Raw genomic sequence first — 22,894 nt, forward strand, 5'->3', positions numbered from 1 at the left:
CTGAGCCCAGTGGCTGGATCTGCCGGCGTCCCCCTCTAGTGACCTGCAAATTTATTTGCTGGTGCTCCGTGAATTGCATGGAAGGTAATTGTTGAACATTTTGTAAAGCTTAGTCACGCTGGCTTTTTCTGTTCCTCCTCTGTGAAGGTCTTCTTGCGGTGGGCAGCGGGTCTGTTCTTGCCGTTGTATCTCTGCGTGTGTCTGCGCGTGTTTACACGCACGTGTGCGTACGCCTGTGTGTCTGTGGCCATCTCACATGGACACAGCTCCCATGACCTGCAGGACAGCGTTGTGTTTGCCAACGGCAAGTTCACTGGCACTTACGAGAGCTAACTAGAAACCTTCCCGCTCCTCTGGGGGAAACTACATTTCTTCAGAATTAATTGTACCTTTTCCATTCCTCCTTTTAATGACTCCTCCTCACCCAGAAGTTACCTCTTTATAGTATTTTACCTTGTGGAGCAGTAAAACAATATTATTTTAACAGCCCTGTTCCATTACCTACTATCCATCTAAAAGCTAAGTGGTATTTCTTTATGGAAAATGATTTGCTAAGAGGAACTGTAAGAGACTTGACGTTGTTTTATACAATTTATTACTAAGAACAATGACAACCGGAAGAGTGGTTTAACCCAAGGCATTGTAAGTGCTTTAACTCCATCAGTGCAGCTCAAAGGCTAAATTCTGCCTGATTTACACCTTTCAGAAAAAAACACATAATATAGGGAACAAATTGATCTTTGATATAGAATATGATCCAAGTAGTGTTGTGTGAAAGGTCTACAAAATAAAACAAAAAAAAAATTCTCTTTTCAATTTGATATAGACTGTCATTCCACAATTTTTATTTACAAATATTGAGAGCTGCTGTGTTGAATTTTGAGGTGGTTCAGAATGATTTATGGGTTTTGATCAGAATATTAAAAAAATAACTTTTCAAAAGAGCATCTGTGTAAAACCAAGGGTAAATTAATCAAATGATCCTTCTCTAAGAGTATGGATCTGTTTGGACTTAAAATTTAACAAAGTGTTTATGAAAAATATATGTTGTGGAATGTTTCTGTCAACTAATTCTGATTTCTTCACATTATAAAATGTTCCAAAGGCATTTTCCATGACTGGTTACCCGAGACACATAGTATCATTTCTTCTTCCTGAACAGAAGCTTTCAACTTTTTTAAAAACAGAAGTACACTGTGGTATAGTATGTATAGCTTTTTTCATGATGAAAATCATGCAATCTTCAGAGATGGGGAACATTTTCATAATTATTTTGTAGGTGCACGACTATTTAGTATTAGTAATACTAGGAAGCAATAACTAGTAAGAACCCACAGGTAAAGATGAACTAGCTGATTTTTTTTTTTCTTTTTAGAAGTTATCAATAAAAGCATTTACATATATAACCATGTATTTAAAGATCCCAAACTCCGTACAAAAGTCTGGCAGTAAGTAACTGAGAAAACCAAAATGTCCACTTAACCTCCTACGCAGTTTCAAACAGGTCTAGTATGTGGGAGATATTGACAAATACGTACATTTATTTCACTAACCTGTTTACCTGACCCTTCCTAAATGAAGTCAAAGGCAAAACTCCTTAAATGTGAGGGAAAATCCTGGAGTTATCTAAGTCCAGGCTCTTTGGCCCATAACCACAGCACCAGAATGCCTCCTGGGAAGACAGTTTGCACTCTTGCTAGCCCTTCTTTGATGTAATAAGGTAACCTCATTAAGATACCCCGTCAGAAACTAATCAGTTACATCCCAAAGTCAAGGCAGGAAAAAGAAAAATGCCTGGTTTGCCTTAGTCAATGAATGGAAGTAAATGGAGTTAAAGAGGGAAAAAAAACCCCAAACCCACAAACCCAAACATCTGGACTCCTTCCTCCTACTCGATATAGATTCACTCAGATTATTTGAAGGAGCACTTGCAACATTTTGAACCAGAAACAGCCCAGCTTTTCAAAAATCACCATTACTCTTCTACTTTTTGGATTTGTTTGCTGTAGTGATGAATGTTAAGTATATTTGAAAATGCTTAAAAAGTTTTTATTTTTCTTTTCAGAGCTCCTTTGAGACTGCAAAGACTATTTAAAGAAGGAAGACAGCATGAGATTGGATTCAAAGCAGTGAAGTAGGTTAGTTTGAGGACAAGAAAAAAAGTCATTATTTAGACCTTTTTGTGTTGCCGTGATGAGAACTTACCATTGCTTCTGGCTGCTGTTTTGGGCTGGTCAGCCCCACCAAAGTTCCTCAACTCCGTTATCCAAAAGGACTAGTAGCTTTCCGGAAAAGGAAAAGGTTTTGGTATTGTCTGGAAACAGCAGGCGAGACCTCCATCGTTCCAAAAGGAGCTGGATGTGGAATCAGTTCTTTTTACTGGAGGAGTACACAGGAACTGACTACCAATATGTTGGCAAGGTAAGAGTCTTTCATACCCACCTATGGTTTGATTTTAGAAGCACTGGGAAGCCAGCGAAAGCAGGTATGTAAGAACAATGACCTACTACAACTTTTAGTTCTGCTTCCTCTCTGCCCAGCTTCCACTGAGGAGTAGTTCAGCAGAAAGGTTAGTACTCTTCAGCTTCAAATTGTAACCAACAACAGGAAGTTGCTCATTTAACCAGCAAGTCCTGTGGCCAATCATGCGCAATTATGTTAAAAATTTTCCTTTTTACTTTTGTCTGGAAATAATGCAGCTTAATTATAGGGTTGTCTAGGCCAGATTTTTAGCTTTAAAACGTAACATGCATTCTCCCTCATGCTCATTAATTTTGCTAGAGCCAAAATATAAACCAGAAGAGGTTTTGTTCCAAAATATTTAGGATTCACAGTACCCATATTTTGGTGAGGATTTTTTCTACCCAGCAAAAGGCAACCATTTCGCTTTTTATTCCCCACTGCACACAACAGTGCTGCAGCCATGAGGTTTTGTGGTGCCACTGAGGACTCCATGACATGACCAGAATACCGCAAGCCATGCTATTACAAAAAGTTGAAGTACACTGTGCTTATACACTAAGAAGCAACAAGCAGCTAAAAATTTCTAAGCTCAAAACATGCTGACAGTTAGAAAAGGGTCTGTAAAAATAATGATTAAAAAAAAAGAATCACAACTTACTTCTGAGATTACCCACCTCCCTGAGCAGCAGACCCCCATATAGGTAACAACTTTTATGTGAATTGCAGAGCTAATACACCTGTAGTAAGTCTAGAGAGAGTCTACACTGCCCAAGCTGCCATATTCTATAGGAGTTTCTCTTGCAGAATGCAGAGATTATGCTATTGATGATGACATTCAAAGCAGAAACAATACAGCTTAGTTCTCCAAACTAAAATGGGGTTGTGTCTGATCTAGTTCGATCTCTCAAGCCTCTCAGCAAAGGCTGCAGATCACAGTGATTTGACACTTCCATCTCTTTCTGCAAGCTTCTCAGCATTTCCATGAGAGATGGTGGCTGCTTTTCTTGCTTGCCAATCAGCCGTCAGTCAAAGTTGCGTGCGACACTCCTTTCCTGCTAAATGGCTGCAAGGCATGATTGAAATGAAGAGCTACTCAGCTGGTGTAATACTTGTAGAGCTCTGACCAGGATAATTGGCATTCATGAAGGGTACTATTGAGCCCAATCTACAAGAAAAAGCCAAAGGCAAAGAGTCCTTGGTGAGGGGAGGTAGAGAAGGAAGATAAGACGGTCAGAAAAAAAAGCCGGAAGAGAGTAAGAGGGAAGAACTAGAAGACAGAGGTGGAAGGAGAGGAAACTTTGTAAAGAGGAATCAAGATTACTAGAGGAGGGGAAAGGGACATCAAATGGGGTTAGAAGACAGAAGTTGGGAGAAAAATGTTACCTAAAGAGAGCACAAACAGAAGATGAGACAGGGAAGGGAAAAAAACCCAACATGTAAGAAATATAAGTCAAGGGGGGGAAAAAAAAGAGACAGACAACAGTTCTTCACACAATCCCCTATTTCACAGTCTATTCGGTGGGAGTCAGGGTAATGGGGATCTCTTTCTTTAAAGATAAAACATGTGGTGCTGAAGCAAGTCCTACAGCTTGTCATTTTCACTGTGAATTTTGACATTAAACATGCTCAGCCCCATGTCCCCCATTCCCCCACTGCGGCATTAGAGTAGAAACCGTTGGCTAGATGAGTTTGCTGAGAGACAGTTTAAAAATGGTCTAGTTGGACCAGAAGACTAAGAAAGTTTGAACTGGAGTCATTAAGAGAGAAAAAAATTTGGATGTTATTTTTAAAAGTTGTTCTTCTGCCTATTGGTACTTTAATACACTTACTATTTCAAAGCATAGAAATGACACATAGTGTATAAATGTCATTGGTTCTGTGTCCCTGGGCTGTTCACAAGTGGCCTTTCACACGTCTTTCAGATGCCAGAACTGCTCACACCCTTGTAATTGAACAATTAGCCAAGAGGCATGGAAGAGCAGCCATTTATTATTAGGGAAAGTTGAGTATTGGTGTGAGGATAAATGATAGAAACAGCTGAATGTCTCCAAATTGAGGCAACCAGGCAATTTAACTGAGCAATTAAACTTGATTGGTGTAGGCAAACGAGGATAATGAACATGTTTATGAAGCACATTTTTTCTCAGAGGACTAAATGTTAACCTTAAATATGAACCAAAAATGGTAAGAATATCTGTTTAAAGTCTTCTTATTTTCTTATATCATAAAGAAATGTGCACAAGAAAATCTTTTAAGATAATAGCAGTGTATGTATGTAAAGGGGAATTGTGCTTGTCTGACTGTACAAGCAGTCAGACCTGGATCTTCTGTGTTTTTTGTGTTTAAAGCTGGTGGGCATTAACATCGTAATTGTAAAAAAATATTTCCATATAAACTACGAGAAAAAAAAATCTTTTACTTGGGCTGATTTTATTTTCATCTTTTCATTTGTTAACATCTGTTTAATTCAAACATCTATATCAAAATCTGAGACATAAGTTGTCTGTTGTAAAAGCTTCTAACACCATTATTTCTATAAACTGCCCAAATTACAGTTGTAAAATCCTGTAACTGTTTATACGACAAAAAACACATTTATATCATAACAGTTCTAGAGAGAGGGGGAAGAAAGTGAAGGGGAATGCATTCAGGCTTGAGACAATAAAAAAGAAAGGTAATCTCTGTGAAGATAGAGCTCAGGGCAATACTGAAAACAACGCTGAAGCATCATCTGTGTCATGGACCAGAGTACTACTGTGGTCCATACTGTGTGTGCTCTATATCCAGTGGACCCAAATGCTTTCCATCCTTTAGGAGATAATTGCCCAAAACAAAGCAGCTGGGTTTTGGTACCCATGGGTACTGTCAGTTATTAAAAAGTGCTCCCCAGTTTTGTATGCTACACACTTTACTGTCAGTCCAAATATGCTGCTGTATCACACTAGATGAGAATATGCGGCTGCCAACAAGAAGCTCTCAGTGTTATCAATAAAAGTTGATGGTATGCTGTGGCTCTGACACTAGATCCACCATTTTATTACCCAGTTCTTGTATTCCTGAATTTCATTCGTGTATATTCATGTATATTCATATTTTTGAAAAGAGTAGAAATTCACACCTCCAGTCTTGGTTAGTCTCAGGCATAATAATATAAGCAACTTGCAGAAAAGTTCTAGACTGGAATTATTCATTGCACTGCTGAATAACTTGTGAACTACAGCTATTCATTGAAGTGTGATTGATGGGCACAGTGACATTTTAACCTGAAGATATCTTTTCTTCTGGTTCAGAAATGATGGCACTTGGCAGGAACTCACTCCCCGAAAAAATAAAAGGGTTACATGAGCATCAAAGTAGAGAAGTGCCCAGCGCTACTACCTAGCCAAAATCCCCAATATTTCAGTTGAGTTTTAAAAGAGATCTACCTGTACCTGTGGCTGTGTAGTACAATTCTGAAGGGCTGGAGTGAATACGTCTCTAAATCACAGGTAAACAATGAATTGGTAGTGCAGCTCTATATAGAAATATATGATACGTTCCCTAAAGATCTTCAGATATTCCTGGGCAAAAGAGTGAAAAAGTATCTGCCCTGTTCCAAAATTATACTCAAATGTACACTTACCATTTGTGTGCACTTGATGTCTTTGCATGGCTGTCCCACTGGCTATATAAAATCCATGTACTGGCATCTACCTCTGAGTGGTCGTCTTAGAGCACAAAGCTACAAATCATTGTTAAGTAAAGGGATAGGAAACCTCTTTTTTTTAGACTAAATAAAGATCTGAACAAGTCTTAAATCTTACTCATTAACCCAGAAACAGCTTCTGGCAGGCTGCAGGGGAAAGGAGCAACTTGCTTTCCTGATAACAACAGGCACAACTGTGGAACTGTTTTGTCACACTCTGTCTGTCTGACACTAAAAGGAAACTTCCAGACATACTTTTAATTTTTGCTGTGTCTTATTGATGTCCATATAGTTCAAGCATACGCTCGCCTGGAAGCTCTCTGGTGTTACTACCTGTACAACCCTTCATAAACAATCATCCTCTGCTGACAATTCCATTTTTCAAGGAAGATAAAGTTAAAATCCTGCTGCCAGATGGCTTGGAAAAGCAGAAAGGATGCTGCATTACTTTAGGCAAAACCAGGATCCTTTTGTTTGGTGTTGAAAGAACCACTGGGAAAGATAAGTTCCCCTCTGTCAGAAATGGTTTAAGGTACCATTGATCTTGCTTTGTAGGAGGAGGAGATGAAATAAATGGTATCATAATATAGTTTCAGTACTGTTTTTAATTCTTTTCCCTAATTTTACTTCTGGCTACAACTATTCTGAAGGCAAGCAGAACTGTTCCTTGCAGTGTATTTCACCAGAAGCAAATCAAACAAAAGGTAGAATCCCTCCAAACCATTGCAAGTAGTGGGACTAAGTCACATAGTGAGGCAAAAATATCTGTCTGTAAGCACACACAAAGGGCTATTTAAACACAGAAGATTATTGTCATGTAATTTTTGTCCATGCATTTTCAGCATTTGAGGCAGTAATGGGTCACATTACTCCAGTGGTTAAAAGTTATCATATTTTAATTGGATATGACGTGATAACTAGCAAGAGAAACCTTCACTTTCTCTCAGATCTTTAGTATGCTAACACTCTGTACGTATCATCACAACTTTTGTTCCTCAAAAAAATCAAGATGTGAGAAGTCAAACTAAAATCACTTTGCCCCATCTGCATTTTTGACATCCTTTATGCAGTTCTATTTGCAAATATTTGCTCAGTATTTGTTTTCTTTGCCTTGTAACTTGTACTATGATCTACACCTGATGCCTTCAGTTTCCTATTCCAAACACAGTGATTATTTGTTATTTTTATGAGGCCTAAAATTAGAAGTTCCACTTGTGACTTCTATTTGTTCAGGCAGTCTACTCAAAACAGTTTGCAATTTATTTTGATGCTCAGAATATCCTTTCTCCAGGTCTAGATTCTGCACTCTGCTTCTAGGACAAGTGGCAGCCCAAGAGCCAGGCTTTAAGTCTCTGAATGACCTCTGAGTCCTGAACAATTCCTGGACTTGAAGTGGCTCACAGCAAAACTGAAGACAGCTATCAGTCATCCCTAGGTTGCATCAGTCAATCGGAGGTGCTCTGTGGGTTGCAGCACTGCCCACAGTGTACACAAGGCTCTGGGCTGGACCACCGACCCTGGCAAGTCCTCAGCGCTCTTCTTTCACAGTTAAATCTGCACATGAAATGTGACTTTACGCTGTGCCTCTCAGAGGAGCTCCATAGCCTTCACCGTGAAGAAGGAGGAGGACTACAGCTTTGCACTTTTCCAGATTTAGGCTTCTTCCAGCACACCACCTGTGTGAGGGTGCTGTGGTCCGCCAGGAGCACTAACGGCTGTCTGCACCACTCTCTGCTGAGGAGCTTCGCTCTTGGCAGGGCACAGGGCTTTGGTGAGCCGTCTGTAGCACTCCAGTCCTTGCTCCTGACAGGAAAGTTACAGGGCCCCTTACGCGTACAGTATTAGTTAATTGCAACGATATGTTTAACTCTGTGGTGAAAGAAGCATTAAGACCAACCTTTTATGCATGAGGAAACCGATGTTCAGGGAGGTTAAATGACCTTATTCATAGCTAAAAGTCAGGAATTTCTAAACTGAGATTAAAAAAAAAAAAAATTCAGAGTTTTTAGCCCCTTTCTCCCTTGTTTAAATTATTAGGTCACCTGCCTCCCGCTTCAATAGGCTGAATATTTGTCATTCTCTTAAAAGGTAGAACAAATGCCGTGGCGCATCTGCACTTCCTTTATTCCTCATCCATCATCCATATTTTATGTTCCACCACTTGACTTTCCCAACTGCCCTTCATTCCTATATTGAATTGCACACACACACGCTTGTCTTATATTCCTCTTCGAAAGATTTACTGGCGCTGATAGAAGTTCTCTGTACTGTCGGTCTCTGTGGAATAGAGATAACTCTGAAATGAGGGACAGCTGAGAGGTTGGAGGCCCAGGATGACAATCCAGAAACAGCTTGCAGATTTTAAACTGGTATATGAGTGCTAAGAAAGGAGATAATGAGAAATGGGTGGGGTGGGCAAGAATGTTACTCAGAAAATGAAAAGGCAGGAAATATAGCATGGTTAATGTTTACGATCATCGTAATTGTGAATCTACTTGGCATCATCCTTATACCCAAATATATTATGCTATATAAGAGCCTTACAACCATCTGTTTCAAACACACCACATTTCTTACATTACGGCACATGGTGGTACTTACAGTGTAACGGTACATAATCTCCTCCCCTTATTCCCATTACACCTAGAAAAGCAACCAAATTCTGTGACCCAGAAGCCAATATTCCTGTTGATTCTTATTTTTCATGTTTTGTGCCCAGAATGAAACAACTTTGTTTTCCATACGCTAATGACCCAGCTCATACCACATCTTTTAACAAATCATCCTGTCCTACTCTTGTTAGCAATCTACATGTCTCCCTGAATTGTGTGCCCCTAGACTTCTAGCTATAGAAAAACAGCTGAACACATTAATCTTCCTGCCCAAGGAGAGACTGCAGGTGAAGTTCATGCTTTATTTTGGGTTACTTAGATCACTGGTCTTTGGAGCTGTGATTACCATTTTCTTATTTGTTTGCATAGCACAATAAAATCCTCACTATAAAGCTGCAATGTCATGAATATAGAACTGGCAGGTTAGTGACAGCTAAAAAAAAATCCCTCTTTCAGGCTCAAGACAAAGAACCACTGTTATTCCACCATTTGCTGTTTACAGTTGGCTCACCAAAAATATTAAACCATAAAGCTTAGAGAAATCTCTTTATTAAATTAAATTCATATTGTCTGTGACTCCCTTTTTCCCTCACTGGTGAACATAGGTTCACAGTGGGGCAGCAGCAGATTGAGAGCTGTGGCCAGTCAGTGTAACATTTCAAAACACAAACTGAAAATGTGTTGTGATGTGAATACTTACTGTTGATCCGTATGTGCTAATGCAGACTGTGGCTTGCTTTCACCATTAATGGGGTGAAACAAACCTCAGCATGCACTTGCAAGTACTTGAGGATTCAGTGAAGCTTGCAGTTATCGTGAAAGTCTGAGGTGGGAGATGAAGGAACGGGAAGAAACACCCTCTGGAAGGAAAGGGGAAAGGAAAAATATCAAACCTTTCTCTCTTCTAATTTCACAAAAAAAACCCCAGAACAACAAAGGTTGTAAAGAAACAAAGCACTGAGTGAGCTGGGAGTTAAAAATGTACATTAAAGGAGAAGGGGAAAAACAGATCAGCAAATGTTTATGCTAGAACTATCATTCCCTCTGTTTTCTTTTCGGAGTTGTTTATTTTGGAGTCATAGCATCCAAAGACGACTGCAGTCCTTCTATCCCCAGCTTGCATATGCCATGTTGTATAGAGCAGGGCTCCAGAAGAGCTCAGCTGGAATGGCCTCTCTGTATAGGAATATCATCTATCTGGCACTATTTCTTACTTTGTCTCTTTGTGAAACATCAAACGATATTTCACCATTAGATGTCTATTGGAACAAAAAAAGGTTTTACTGTCCAGCACAGGCTCACATAATGATCATTCAGTCATATTTAACATGTTTGTCAGCTTTGCCTATACTATATCTTCATGTTGGAAGGCAACATCAAATTAAGTGAAGTCATTTGTATAACTTCTGTGTTTAGCATCATGTTATCATTAATGGAAAGTTAAGTTCTCCCTGAAAGACAGAACCAAGCAGTATAACTCTACCTTTGGTTCTATCACATGCCTCCTCCCACCTAGCAGCCCTTGCAATCAAGCTGATAGGGGCACTGGCAGAGGATTTAAGGGGAATGCAAACAGAGGTGTCAGGGCATTCATAGTTTCTTTTCACTCCATGCTCTTTGTGTGGTTTTACACATTTCAGGTCAGTTGCTTAAAGCAGAGTTAATGCTGCTTACAACTGCTAAAATTCCTCACAGAATGTCCTGTACACGTAGGGAATAACTGCCAAGGGGTTTGCAGGCAAAGAGTTAATGCTTTGTGGATGAAAACTCTTGCATGTATATTCACAGTAATTGTAACTGGTGTGAGCTTGAGCCTCATGCTACTTCCAAGTAACAAAGCCTGTCAGGATCTACACCATTCACCTGATAAACCCACCTCATGAAAATATCTATTATTTTACCTGCAGAAATTATTTTATGAAAAAATCCTTTTAGATTATTTAGACTGATAGGATCACACCAATTACATGTGCTTCAGAAAGAATTCTTTTCTTTCATGAATACTAGATATAGAGAGCATAGACACAAGTATACTCACCAAAAGAATTCCAGACTCTCCAGTCAAAATGAACCTGTATTCCTAGACAAGCAATGTTGGATCTTGAACTACTACCTGAAGTCTGAGCCTGAATATCACTCCTGCCAGATAGAATCACAGAATAATTAAGGCTGGAAGAAACGCCTAGAGGCTATCTGGTCTAACCCCCTCCTCAAAGCAGGTCCAATTAGAGCAGGTTTCTCAGGGCAGTGTCTGGTCATATTTTCTGTATTTCCAAGGATGGAGATTCCACAGCTTCTCTGGGCACATCTCTCAGTGCTTAACCATCTCTCCTTTTTTTTTTTTTTTCCTCCTAATATCTAATCAGAAGTTTCTTCATTGTAACTTGTATCTATTGTCTCTCATCTTATCACTGCCTTCTCTAGCTCTGCCTTCTCTACACCCTCCCATTAGGTAACTGTAAACAATAATAAGCTTTCTCTTCTTAATTCTGTATAAAACCGTTTCTCTCTCCTCTCCTCATACTTCATGTGCTCCAGCCCCTATAATCCTCTTGGTGACCCTTCTGTAAACTCACTGCAATATATTAGTCTTTCTTGTACAGAGGAGGGGCACCACTGCATGCAGTACTCCAGTTGTATTCTCACAAACTCTGAATTGAGAAGAATGATCAATGCCCTCAGTCAGCAGGCTATACTCTTGCTAAAACAAACCAGTTGGCTTTCTTCTCAGGAAAGACACACTGCTGACCTGTGTTCAATTTCTTGGCTACTGTTTCTATCCAGTTTGTACTGCTGCAAGAGATTATTCCAGCATAGATGCAGGACTTTTAATTTGCCTGTGCTGAACTTCATGAGGTTTCCATCAGTCCATTCCTCCAGACTGTTGAGGTACCTCCAGATAGCAGCTCTACCTTCTCAATATTGAGAGCACTTCACCCAAACAACCTCCATTTTTTATGATTGGCAAAACTACTGAGAATGCATTCCATAACTTGAGTCATTAATATAGATTTTACACAGCATTGACACGCCTGGTATCAACCCCTGAGGAACATCGCTAGTAATCAACCAGCAGTCAAACTTCATACCACAGATCACAACCCTTTGAGCTTGGCTATCCAAACTTAGTGATTTTTCCAGCCCATATCTCACTGATTTTTCTGTCAGTGTGCTATGGGAGACTGTGTCAAAGGTCTTGCTAAAGTCATGCAATATCCACTGCTCCCTACTTGTCCACAGTGCCATTCATGCCACCATGGAAGGCAATCAGGTTAGTTAAGCATGATTTTCCACTACTAAATCCATGTTAGTTGTTCCAAATTACCTTCTTTTTCTTCATGTACCCAGATTTAGCTTCCAAGTGGATTTGCTTTATAACCATCCCTGGAACTAAAGTATAGCTGGCCAGTCTCTAATTCCCAGATCTTTCTTGCCCTTCTTTAGAATGTGTGTGACTTTCCCTATTTTCAGAATTTAAGAACCTTCCCCTAATCACGAGTGATTTTTCAGGTACTATAAAAAGAAAATATTTATCACTATTCTCTGATGTATCCAATGCATCAAATCCTATGGAACTGAGTTTGTCCAATTTACTTAAAAGGCTCCTAATTAATTTTAGTGCTGCTGTGGATAATGCTTCACTCCACTAGAATTTTGCGCTAGGGTCAGGGATCTTTGGGGCCTGAGGGGAAATTGTACTTTCACATCCCTGAGCAGTTCTTTTTTTATTCGTGAGTAATGGGTCCAAAACAATACATCCTCTGGTCACCTTATCAATCACCTGGGTCAAGAAATTGTCTTATGACATTCTGCAGAAACCTGGGTTGCTTGGACACAGCCATATTGCCCTTCCAGAAAATATCAGAATGATTAAAGTCCCCCATGAGTACTACGGCCTGCAATCACAGGGGTTTCTCCATCTGTCTAAAGAAGGCTTCATCTACTTCATCTCTTCGAGCAAGCAGCCCGTAGCAGATGCCTACCGTGATGTCTTGTGTTGATCTGTCCTCTTATCCACAAGCTCTTGCCTGATTTGTCACTTGTTCCAAAGCTCCATATACTTGAGCTGATCTCTTGCTAATCCACCTCCTTGCCTTCCTGGCCTGGCCTTTCTCAAGGTCCTACATCCTTCTGTTGCAGCATTCAAGTCATGTGAGCTATCCCTTCACATCCTGACTAACGCACTTTGAGGAATACTCATTTGAAAGAAGAATCCACTCAGTGGCAGCTGTGGCTAAAGTTTCCCATAAACATACTCCTAACTGAGCAGCCTTCCTCAAGAGGGTCCTGCTGAGATTTAAATGTGCAGCCTTTTAGATTGTACCTGCTGTCTCACACAAATCCTTGATTATCTGTTTACATGACACAAATTTTATTTAGAAACAAAGTTGGAGAACCTGACAGCGTGGGGATATTTTTCCTTTCCTCAGCCTCTGAAGTGTAGAACTAAATGATTCGGGCATGCAAATAGATTAAAGACTCAACTAAACCTGTGGATATGAATTAATTTCCTTCTTGTTAAGTCTTCATTTAAATCTGAATGTGGGTTCTCATTTGGTTTAGTGTTTGTCTATATCTTCCCTTCTCCATCCCCCTACTTTCCTCCCTGCCACACACACTTTCATATAGCATATAAAATTCATACACATATTTCAGGATTTGATTGTCAGAATCAAGTGCTCAGAATATCAAAGGGTCACCTCTGTCACTAAGCAAAGGATGAGCATTTGCTTTCAAGCGCATCCATCAGGGAGCAGTCAGAAGCTGTTACTTGCTGAAGAAGCCTGATGTTTTATTCAACTATATCCCAGTAAAAACATTTCTGGATACTAGGCCAAGGGATTTTTTGTTTTGTGTTTTTTTGGTTTTTTTTCCTAGTTCATCTTTAAGATATATTGTCCCCTACCCCCACAGGAGAATAGAGGTTTTCACTGAATTAGAAATGTGCTTGTTTATATGCATTAATTAAGGTGCTGTATTTGCCTACCATATAATTTTGAGGCATTTTTGAAAGTTCATGAGTCCAAAGAAGACATTTGCTCAGTGATGAAATGGACAATTCTGACCAATAAAGGGTAAGCAACTGTTCCTGGGTAAATTTCCTGAGAAATCAAAGGCAACCAAAGCTGGGCATATAATACAGACTGATTTCACTAACTATACACATCACATGATTTAGAGGTTAAGGGATATATAGTAAAAAATATTATTAATTATAGAAGTGCATGTTTGTTCAATGTACTCTTCTCCAAAAAAAAAAAAAAAAAAAAATTTCTCCTCAGTAGAATACCTGCTGTATTCTAATAAGTAATCTCCAACTATGTGAGTTTACTGTGCTCGAGTAATACACTACAGGACAGAAGTCCCATTATAGTCAGTTGAAGACCTTCAAATTAACTGAAAAGCTACAAAAGTATTCTGCCATAAAATGGCTGGATACACAAAAAACCTCATATGATTGATTTTTTTTCCTGTGTAATTTTTAAAAGATGAGATATATACTTGGGCCTTTTGGCTCAGTGAGTATATTTTCTTGCAAGAAAGGAAAATGGGACATAGTTTATATACTAATTAGTAAGCTTAAACAGTAGAGGTACATTAATTATGCTGTAGGTACCTTTTCTTGTGCATATACCTGTCTTTTAGATATACAAGGATATCAGGATGTCGGAACTATTTTGCTCTGACTTGGAAAAACCCTGCAATGAAAGTTGGTGCTCTTGAGTTGTATGCACAATTCTCATTAAAAAATGGGGGTTTAGGGGAGAGATTTCCCAGGGAGGCACGCAACCCTTTAGGGACTCATTGTATTCCTATTGCAAGTCATTACAAGTTAGGCACTAAATTTTCCTTAACCCCAGAGCTCACCCAGTAGAACTGAAAGCACGTATGTTCCTTTTCACTTTACCGCAGAGTCCTAAGACACCTCAAAATGTTATTTGAGCTAATATAGCCATCCCCAGAGTGCAGAAACTCCCGTATCTACCCCATCCCTTAGCTAACCTGTGGTGACAGTAACCTTCAGCTGGTGGATGTTAACAAACACCTGGGAGGAGTTAAGTTTTTTGTCACTGCAGTTGGATTAGGAATAGGATATCCCCCCACTGTCTAAATTCAGCAGGCTGTGGCAAAGCCACAGTATCGCTAATCTTTACTCCAATTAAATAATCCTCAGTCTTTCCACAAGCTAACACAGAACAAATTGCACCCAAGGCTCTCAAATCATGTTATAATCATTACATACAGAACTGGACATTGTTAACAACCCACGTTTTACTGCAGGGAGAATGTAGAAGCATCAAATAGTGATCTGTCTAAGATCAGACAGGAAGACTCTGACAGAAACAATATTAAAACCTGCCAGTCTTGTATTTGCAGCTACAAACCTATCTTTCCCTTGCATATCTTGTGTTTTGCCAGAGACACACTTAAATGTGCTTCACTCTTTGTTTGCATTTTTTTCATACCAAGGAAATCATCAGTGATGCCTCAAACTAATTTTCCCATTTAGTCTTTAAGACTCACACTTGAATCCAACGACTGACTCTTCAGTTATGGTGGTCAACTTGCAGGGATGAGAAAGTCTGTCTCCTAAAACAAAATTACTTGTACAGCTCATTATGGATTTCAAGAATTCAAAAGTTTGAATTTTCATTCCTGATGACTGAAATGTATACACTAGGTAAGAAAATAAGTTTTAATCGTTCCTAATCTTCTGCTCAGCTATTCATGTAAGAGAGTTTTCTTAGTGCCTGAGCTAGGGTATGACAAGTCTGGGGATGGCTAAGTCCTTTATGCTTTTTAGTAAGTGAATGCTGATGCCTCAGCTAAAAGCAACCCTCATGTCTACCAGGTGCTGTTCCTACCACACAGTTTAAAAACACTGGCAATAAGGAATGATGGTCAGTATGACAAAGAAATGCCAGATGCTAAAATAGATGGACCAAAAAGCACAAACTATGTTTTTTATACTGCCTTGACCTTCCTTAAGAGAACAAACAGGTATCCCTACTTTTGTGAGGGTAATTGCAGGTCTCTACAATGCTCTTTTGTTATCATCACTACTGTTTAGCTGGAGAGGGCTCTTTAATCTTCCAGACAAAGGCATAATGAAACCCAACTGCTGTAAGTAAAACTGGGAAAATTCAGTTTACAACAAAGGATTTTTATTTTTTTTAAGTGAGAGGTCAGTTATTACTCAGAGGCAGAATTGTTTTCAGTTCCTTAGACTCTAAAAGGAAGATTAGTTACCTTTCTTTCTGTTATACAGTAGTCCAAAGAAAAGCAAGAAGTTTGATAAAAGATGAAATTCAAGGGCCCATATGTATAAAGATCAGACTTGACACCGCAGTCTCTTGGGTCTTATAAATTAAAAACCTGTTTGTCTTTGTAAAGGCAAACTTTGTAAATTCCTGCTATAATTGTGCTTAGACTTAACAGAAACAGGAACCAATAAAACAACATTACCACAGAAGAGCTGAGCAGCACTCAGCTCAGGAGAACATGAAGACACCTTTACCTAGTTTGCAGCTTTCTAAATATTCATCAAGATCTGATAATGAGATCCCCCTAGAGAGAAGGGCCAACACAATAAGGGACCTTTCTATTTTGATGTACTGCAGTGCAGGAGAAAAGCGCTCATGCCATTGTCCCTGTTTAATCATGGTGAAGAGCAGCAGCAGCAGCAGCTGGGGAACCCAAGAGGGAAAAGAGTTGATAGGCCCTAGGCAATGTTGAAAGGATTGACACTTTCCAATTGATTTTTTGCAAAGCTGATTAGCTGTGGCGGCATGTTTGCACTTCAAGTTAGAAAACCCATTTGTGATTTTGAAGGGTGTGTAATAAAGGTGCGAGTCACCAGAGTATGGATGTTTATTCTTAGCTTCATACATTTAAAATAGAACAACAGGATCCCTCCTGCTGTTTGGGCAGCCTGTTCCTTAAACCAAGGATCACAACATCAGCCAAACTGTTGTCCCTGTCTATCTCAGGCCATGAGACCTCACATATAGACCTCACAAAAAGAGAATGAAAGGAGCTTTCCAGCCTGCCTGGAGGCTGTGAGCTTGGAGGCTCCAGAGTCAGAGCACTTTGCGTCTTGTCTCTGCTCTAATGACAAATTCTTATTCCACTGCTCTTTATACTCTATTTGTTACTCCCTTTTTTTTTTTCACTCCAGTGCCCTATATTCTTACGATAGTGCCTTTTCTATGTTCTATTTGTTTGTTTTGAAATCAGATGCCACCATCTTTTATTCTGTTTGCCTTTTGAGTATCCAGTTACTTCTGAATCTTGAAATGTCCTTAGTGCGTTTTGATCCATTCATTTTCTGAAGTTGTTCAGCATAAAACTGTTTTTAGCTCCTCTTAATATCATTCATTTACAGGGAATAGATTGGCACTGCTACTTTTGAGTGTGAATGAGAAAGTTCACTGGTATTTTGATACTCTGAAGAAGCAGAAAGATAGCATCACCATGTCTTTTTTTCTAGTTTGGTTTTTTTTTTTTATTCCTCCCATAGTTCTTGATATCAGGACAATCTTTTTACAGCTGATACTGCTGTTACTGTACATTTCTACCTGACATCCAGCTTTTTCTCCCCATTTGCAATGGATGCAATTTTAGCTTTTTTTTTTTTGTCTTTGAATCTCATGGTGCTTTTTTTGGTGTAAAAACCTCAGGGTCAGAGCTAAGAACCAGTATTTAGGTTAAAGGGGTCCCTTAGGCAGTATTGTTTTAACCACTGAGGTGGTTATCTTAATAAACCATTTGGTTTACATTTTAATAGTCCAAGTATTGGATCCCTATATTGTTTCAATTTTTTTTATTATTATTTCAATGTTTATTGAGATTTTCTTCTAGTCTGCCTTATTCCGTGCAATCAGGCTGATATGGTTTCCTTAAACAAAGTAGCTTGGAGATATGAACTTTCTATAAAAACACAGCCTGTTATGTATTATTATATTAATAGGATTCCACAGCTGAATGAGACAGGGTTTAAAGTATTTCTGGTTCTGCTATATAAACTCCTACATACCAAAAAAGTAAGCACAATACAAATAGGATATAGTATATTTTCCATAACTCCAAAGAAACCAACACCCCAAAATGCAGAAATCTCATATAACCTCAGTAATTCTTCGGTGCTCTATTTCATTAATTTATTACAATGCTTACATTCTTGATTTCAGTACTGAATCTTATCCTTTACTGCTGACCAGAATATCCTACAGAAAGAAAAGGTTGATCTTAAAAATGGAAGGAATAGAAACAGGAAGAAAAATGTAATGTTCATGAAATAGGAGTTATTTTCAAAAATATCTAATGCACAATGAATAGTCATAAATTAGAAATAGCAGGAGAAGGAGACGAAAAAGGAGTATTTTAGTCAGGAAGTGTTCTAGACAAGAAGAAGCTAGTTTGATATGGCAATCAAAATGGCAAATGTTTGTACTCATTTCTGATAGAGATAGGAAAATATTAACATTGTTGTTCAAAGACCTGTGTCCATTCATACAGAAAGAAGGCCAATTAAAATGCAGCAATTACAGAAAAATGACTAGGATCATCAGCCCTTCATATCTGGCCTTTTCTTCACTGGCTCTTTTTGGAATCTACTTGACTTGAAAACGAGAGAGTGGAGTTGTAAACAGGATTCCACCTGAGGACTCAGAAGTGCCTATTTTGCAAGCGAAAACTGTATATAGGCTGGTAGCCTAGCAAAGAAAAATAATGAGAGCATATGGAATTATTATCTATAAATGCTGGCTGAGGAAGAATGTATGTATGTGGGAGAATGTTCTTAAAACAGAAAAATAATGCTGGCACAATAACAGTATATCTAATCTGGGAAACAAGATTTTTTTCTAATCACCAGAGCAGTGATTTCTTCAACTAGGAACTGTGTACCTGCTGCACCTTTTTCTTCACTAGGCTTGGTGGAAGCCAAGCAAGTTAAAAGTACATTAACAAACAAGCATTCAGGAATCAGTCACACTGAGCCATATTCAGGTTTACTCTATTAACTATAGTATAGGAACTATACTTACTATAGTAAACTAATCACTTATTATAGTTAACTAATTTAAGTGTTCTATAAACCATGACATCTGTAAGGTCAAGAAAGTGATAAACAACGAAGACTGCTGATTGCTTAGGACAGCAGATCTTGGGTTAGTGAGAAGATACAAAAACGTGGGAATCTACTTTAAGTGCCCATAACAGTTTAAATACAGCTTCTGCGTGCAAGTGCTGTTTCTGACAGCTGTACGTCTGGAATCATGGTGCTGTGATCTGGTAAGACTGGGTCTGTTTGCATTTCTTGTTTAATCTTGTCAAGTATTTTTTTGTTGCTTTGTTTTCTTTGACTCTTACTTCAAACTCCATCTCTCCAGCTCTTTTGAGGTTGTAGAGTATAAATCTTCATACAATCTTCAACATGGTTTTTATAAGAATGGGAAGGAATCATCTCTTCTGTTTCTCTAAGCACTGAGATGACTTGGAAGCACTGTAGCACCTTTGTCCTGTTGTCTTACAAATTCGGTTTTAGCATCTAACCTCCCATTTTTACCAGAAATTTAAGCCACATTTTTGAAATATTGGTCTGTAAATGTAGGTACCTAAGTCTTGACATAACCTTCCATATATCTGACCTGAGCAGATAACTAGCTTCAGTGATCTAGCCTCTATTTCTGTCCATTGCCCTCCTCTAAATAATTCTTAAGTCCATTAACTGCTTTCAATTAAATTTTATAGAGGAATAAAGGTATCAAAACCATTAATTTCATATACAGTTTGGAAGAACAGTAGCTGCATAAGGCAAATAAATCTACATTGTGCCTTGATTGTCAGCTGCCTGTTCCATAAATACACATATAAACCACAACCAACCACAGTCCAGGCTGTATCTTCTCCAGCCAGTATTTAGGGAACACAAGAAGTAGCAGCATTTTGCAGTCAAGAGGATTTGAGGACAAGGGCTGGAGCAGGAAGTGTCCAGTACCATGCAGCGGGCTAAGTGATGTGAGGGATAGCAGGATGCTTTGCCTTAGGGGTGAGTCAGATAGAGAGGTTATGTGGAGCGTGGGAGGAACCAGAGCTTAGCATAATAGAGGCCATAAGAACATGGCACACACATCCATAGGAAATCTGTCATTTCTGGTGATGCTGGATCTCCCTGTGGACCTTGTGGAGTATCTTTTTAGAAAAAAGGTTCTGTTATGGCTTGAAATAAATTGTGTAGGTATCTGCCTTGATGATACATGATATAGTGTGTGTATATGGAGGTATACGGAACGCATAAATAGTGTTTTGGGGGTATTTTTTGTGCATTAGAAAGAAGTTTATACTTAAAATTCAGCAAAATATACATAAGTACTTATTACCTAATGTGCAAAACCAACGCCGTTTTCCTTTTAACACAGAGTTACCAAGTGGAGCAAAAACTCTGGTGTTGATTATTTGATGCTATTAATGGTGTTGATTATGATATTAATTGAGGAAGTTGGTTGATGCTATAGGGGTACAGAGCACCAGGAGAGACAGGTTAGAGTGCAAGGCTGTTATTATTCTTAATATTATAATATTAGCAGTCTCATTTTGAGTGCTGTAGTTTTTCTGAATTCTCTAGCATTGCACTGTGTAACCTCAAGCAATACATGTGGTTGGATTTGTTCATTACTAGGCAAGACTCTGATGTTTGGATCTCTTCAATTTGGAGCAAAATCATGTGCTATGAACACTGCCAAGGGTAAACCCACGATTCTCTTTGTTAGTTACCTACCAACTGCTTGCTTACTATTTTAATAATTGGTCTCTGTTTCATTACTGTGTTAGGAGACAAAAATGTGACCACAGCAACCCCAGAACAGCAAGTCCACTTATAAATACAAAAAAATAATAACACACAACAGGCAGCTTATTTCTGGATAATTGTAGGTTGATCATTCAGTGTGTACACCCCAAGGTCAATTGACTTTGATCTTTGCAGAGGTTCAGTAAACTGCTCTGAAAATCAGAGAGTAGTGTGTTATATTTACAACAGGAAAGAGAACTTGGTCTGCAGGATGGATTGAAAACCATTTTACCCACTGAATTGCCAGGTATCATAACCAGCAATATGACATTAGTGGGAGCTAAACTGCAATTTACAGCTGTCTTGCATAACCTAAAGCCACTTCATAAATGAGATTAACTCTGCTGTTTAAATCAGTGTTATCAAGTGAGGTAGAGGAGGGATGTTATTTCATTCTGGAGAATATCCACAGCCTGTAATTTCAATTTTTTTTCAACTTAATTACCACAGCTATAAAAGTACATTTTCAGTACAACCTTGTTACAAATATGTGTGCTAGAAAGCCGCTTCTCTCTAATGTATTCCATTTAGACACACGAAAAAGTTAGTGGTTAGCCTTAACCTATTAAAATATATGGGATCTCACTTTCATTATTTTGGTACTGCTGTTCCACACGGTCTCATATCAAGGTGAATTTAGCATGGTTAGAAAAGGGCCCTGAGGCACTGCCAGCCCTGACTCTCCCTGCCTAGGCCCAACGTTCCCTCATCTGCCCACGGCCCAGGACCCATGTCAGCCCCCAGGGCCGTCAGCCCCTGCCCCAGCTCCCCGCAGCCCAGCCCGGCCCGGCCATGGGCCCTGCCAAGGCAGGCCCACACACAGGCCCATGATCTGGCCTGGTCTTGGCCCATCCCTGTCCCCAGGGAGGTGCCCGATACCCGGGGCTGGAGCTGTGGGACTGGCCCTGGCTGCCAGGCCCTGCCGTCACCCACCCGAGGAGCCGACATCCCTCCGCTCTCTTCAAACACACTAACGCTGTTTCTCTAGTACGTGCTGCCGACATTGTCGAGTATAGCTCATGGGCTGTAATACCAGAGGCGGGCAATAATGAATTGGACAACTTCATGCCAACTGGATCTGCTGTTTCCATGTTGTATTCGTTTATAGTCTTATTGCAAAAGCACATTAAAGATGTCCTTAAATTCTTCCCACATGCTTTGCTAAAATAATTCCTCTGTGTGTAGCATGGGTCCAACTCAATTTTAAAACCCCGGTAAAATTTTCCTGGAGTGTTGTTTTAAAGCGAAGCAATACTACCTGTTGGAGATGAACACAAATGCTGTAAATACATTCACTCTGGAAATAAAAAAAGATAAGTGCTCACTGCACAAATACTTTAAGCACAGCTTTCACTTGCTTTTTCCTTTTTGTCGTGCTGGAGACACCCCATTGCCACCGCCCTTGGCACTTTTGGAGGGCTCTGCCAGAGACACTGCCGAGAAGGATGCTACCCCAGAATATGGCTAATTTGAAAAAAAACCCAACAACTCTCGTTTTAAAGTAATTATGTGTGTGACTACAAGCAGAACGTCAAATACATGTAGTTAGTGCTGCAGACCTACATGGGCTTTAAATGCTTCTTCCTGGAGGCACGAAGCCTTCACTGTTTTCAGGCAGCTGCATTTGAAGGTTTTGGGCCAGGATATTTGTGGTGTACGGGGCACAAGAAAGACAGAGGCTGGACAGTTTTTATCTGACTGTAAGTCATTAAAAGCAAACCAGATGGTTCACTTAACAGTGGTATTAAAGTAAAATGAGCAAAAGTATGCCTAGGGCATAGTAAAATCTTTAATTTGTCGTTCAGCCTCAGCCTTAGCCAGAGATTGATGGACGATTTCACAAAAGGGTCCAGATTAGATTCTGAATGAATCAATTTACTATAATATTAACATAGTGCAATTGCTGATGCATTTACTTTTTATTGCATAGACTTACTTCTTCACAATTTTGCTTACCTTTGGGGTATTACTCAGTTCAGTCACCAATTGAAATGAATGCCATTGAATAACACTGAGTTCCTATGGAAATAAAAAATCTACCTTTACGTGGAGTTCTAAAATCCTTCGGCTGAAGTAACTTTGTCTTGAGGAATGGTAATACGATACAGCCCAGATGACATGAGCACTGTGTCCCAAGACATTTTATTCTATCTCATGACTATCTGCCATGGCCCATTTATCTGACCAGCTTTATGCAGGGGATAATGGACACTCTTTTGCAACACAGGATAGCACACAGAGTGAAGCTATAATATTTTGTATCGGCTAAGAATCGAACTT

General features: G+C 39.3%; 1 protein-coding gene across 1 annotated transcript in view; it reads left to right on the forward strand.

The window, feature by feature from the left end:
• The first annotated feature begins 2,061 nt into the window (after nucleotides 1–2,061).
• Nucleotides 2,062–22,894, forward strand: part of CDH6 (cadherin 6, type 2, K-cadherin (fetal kidney)) — a 48,170-nt gene continuing 27,337 nt past the window's right edge. Inside the window, exon 1 of the mRNA XM_010285981.1 lies at nucleotides 2,062–2,421. Coding sequence (XP_010284283.1) covers nucleotides 2,194–2,421 — 228 coding nt within the window. The 5' untranslated portion in view covers nucleotides 2,062–2,193. The remainder of the gene's footprint in view (nucleotides 2,422–22,894) is intronic.

The sequence above is a fragment of the Phaethon lepturus genome, unplaced genomic scaffold (assembly GCF_000687285.1).
Source record: "Phaethon lepturus isolate BGI_N335 unplaced genomic scaffold, ASM68728v1 scaffold17824, whole genome shotgun sequence".
NCBI lineage: Eukaryota > Metazoa > Chordata > Aves > Phaethontiformes > Phaethontidae > Phaethon > Phaethon lepturus.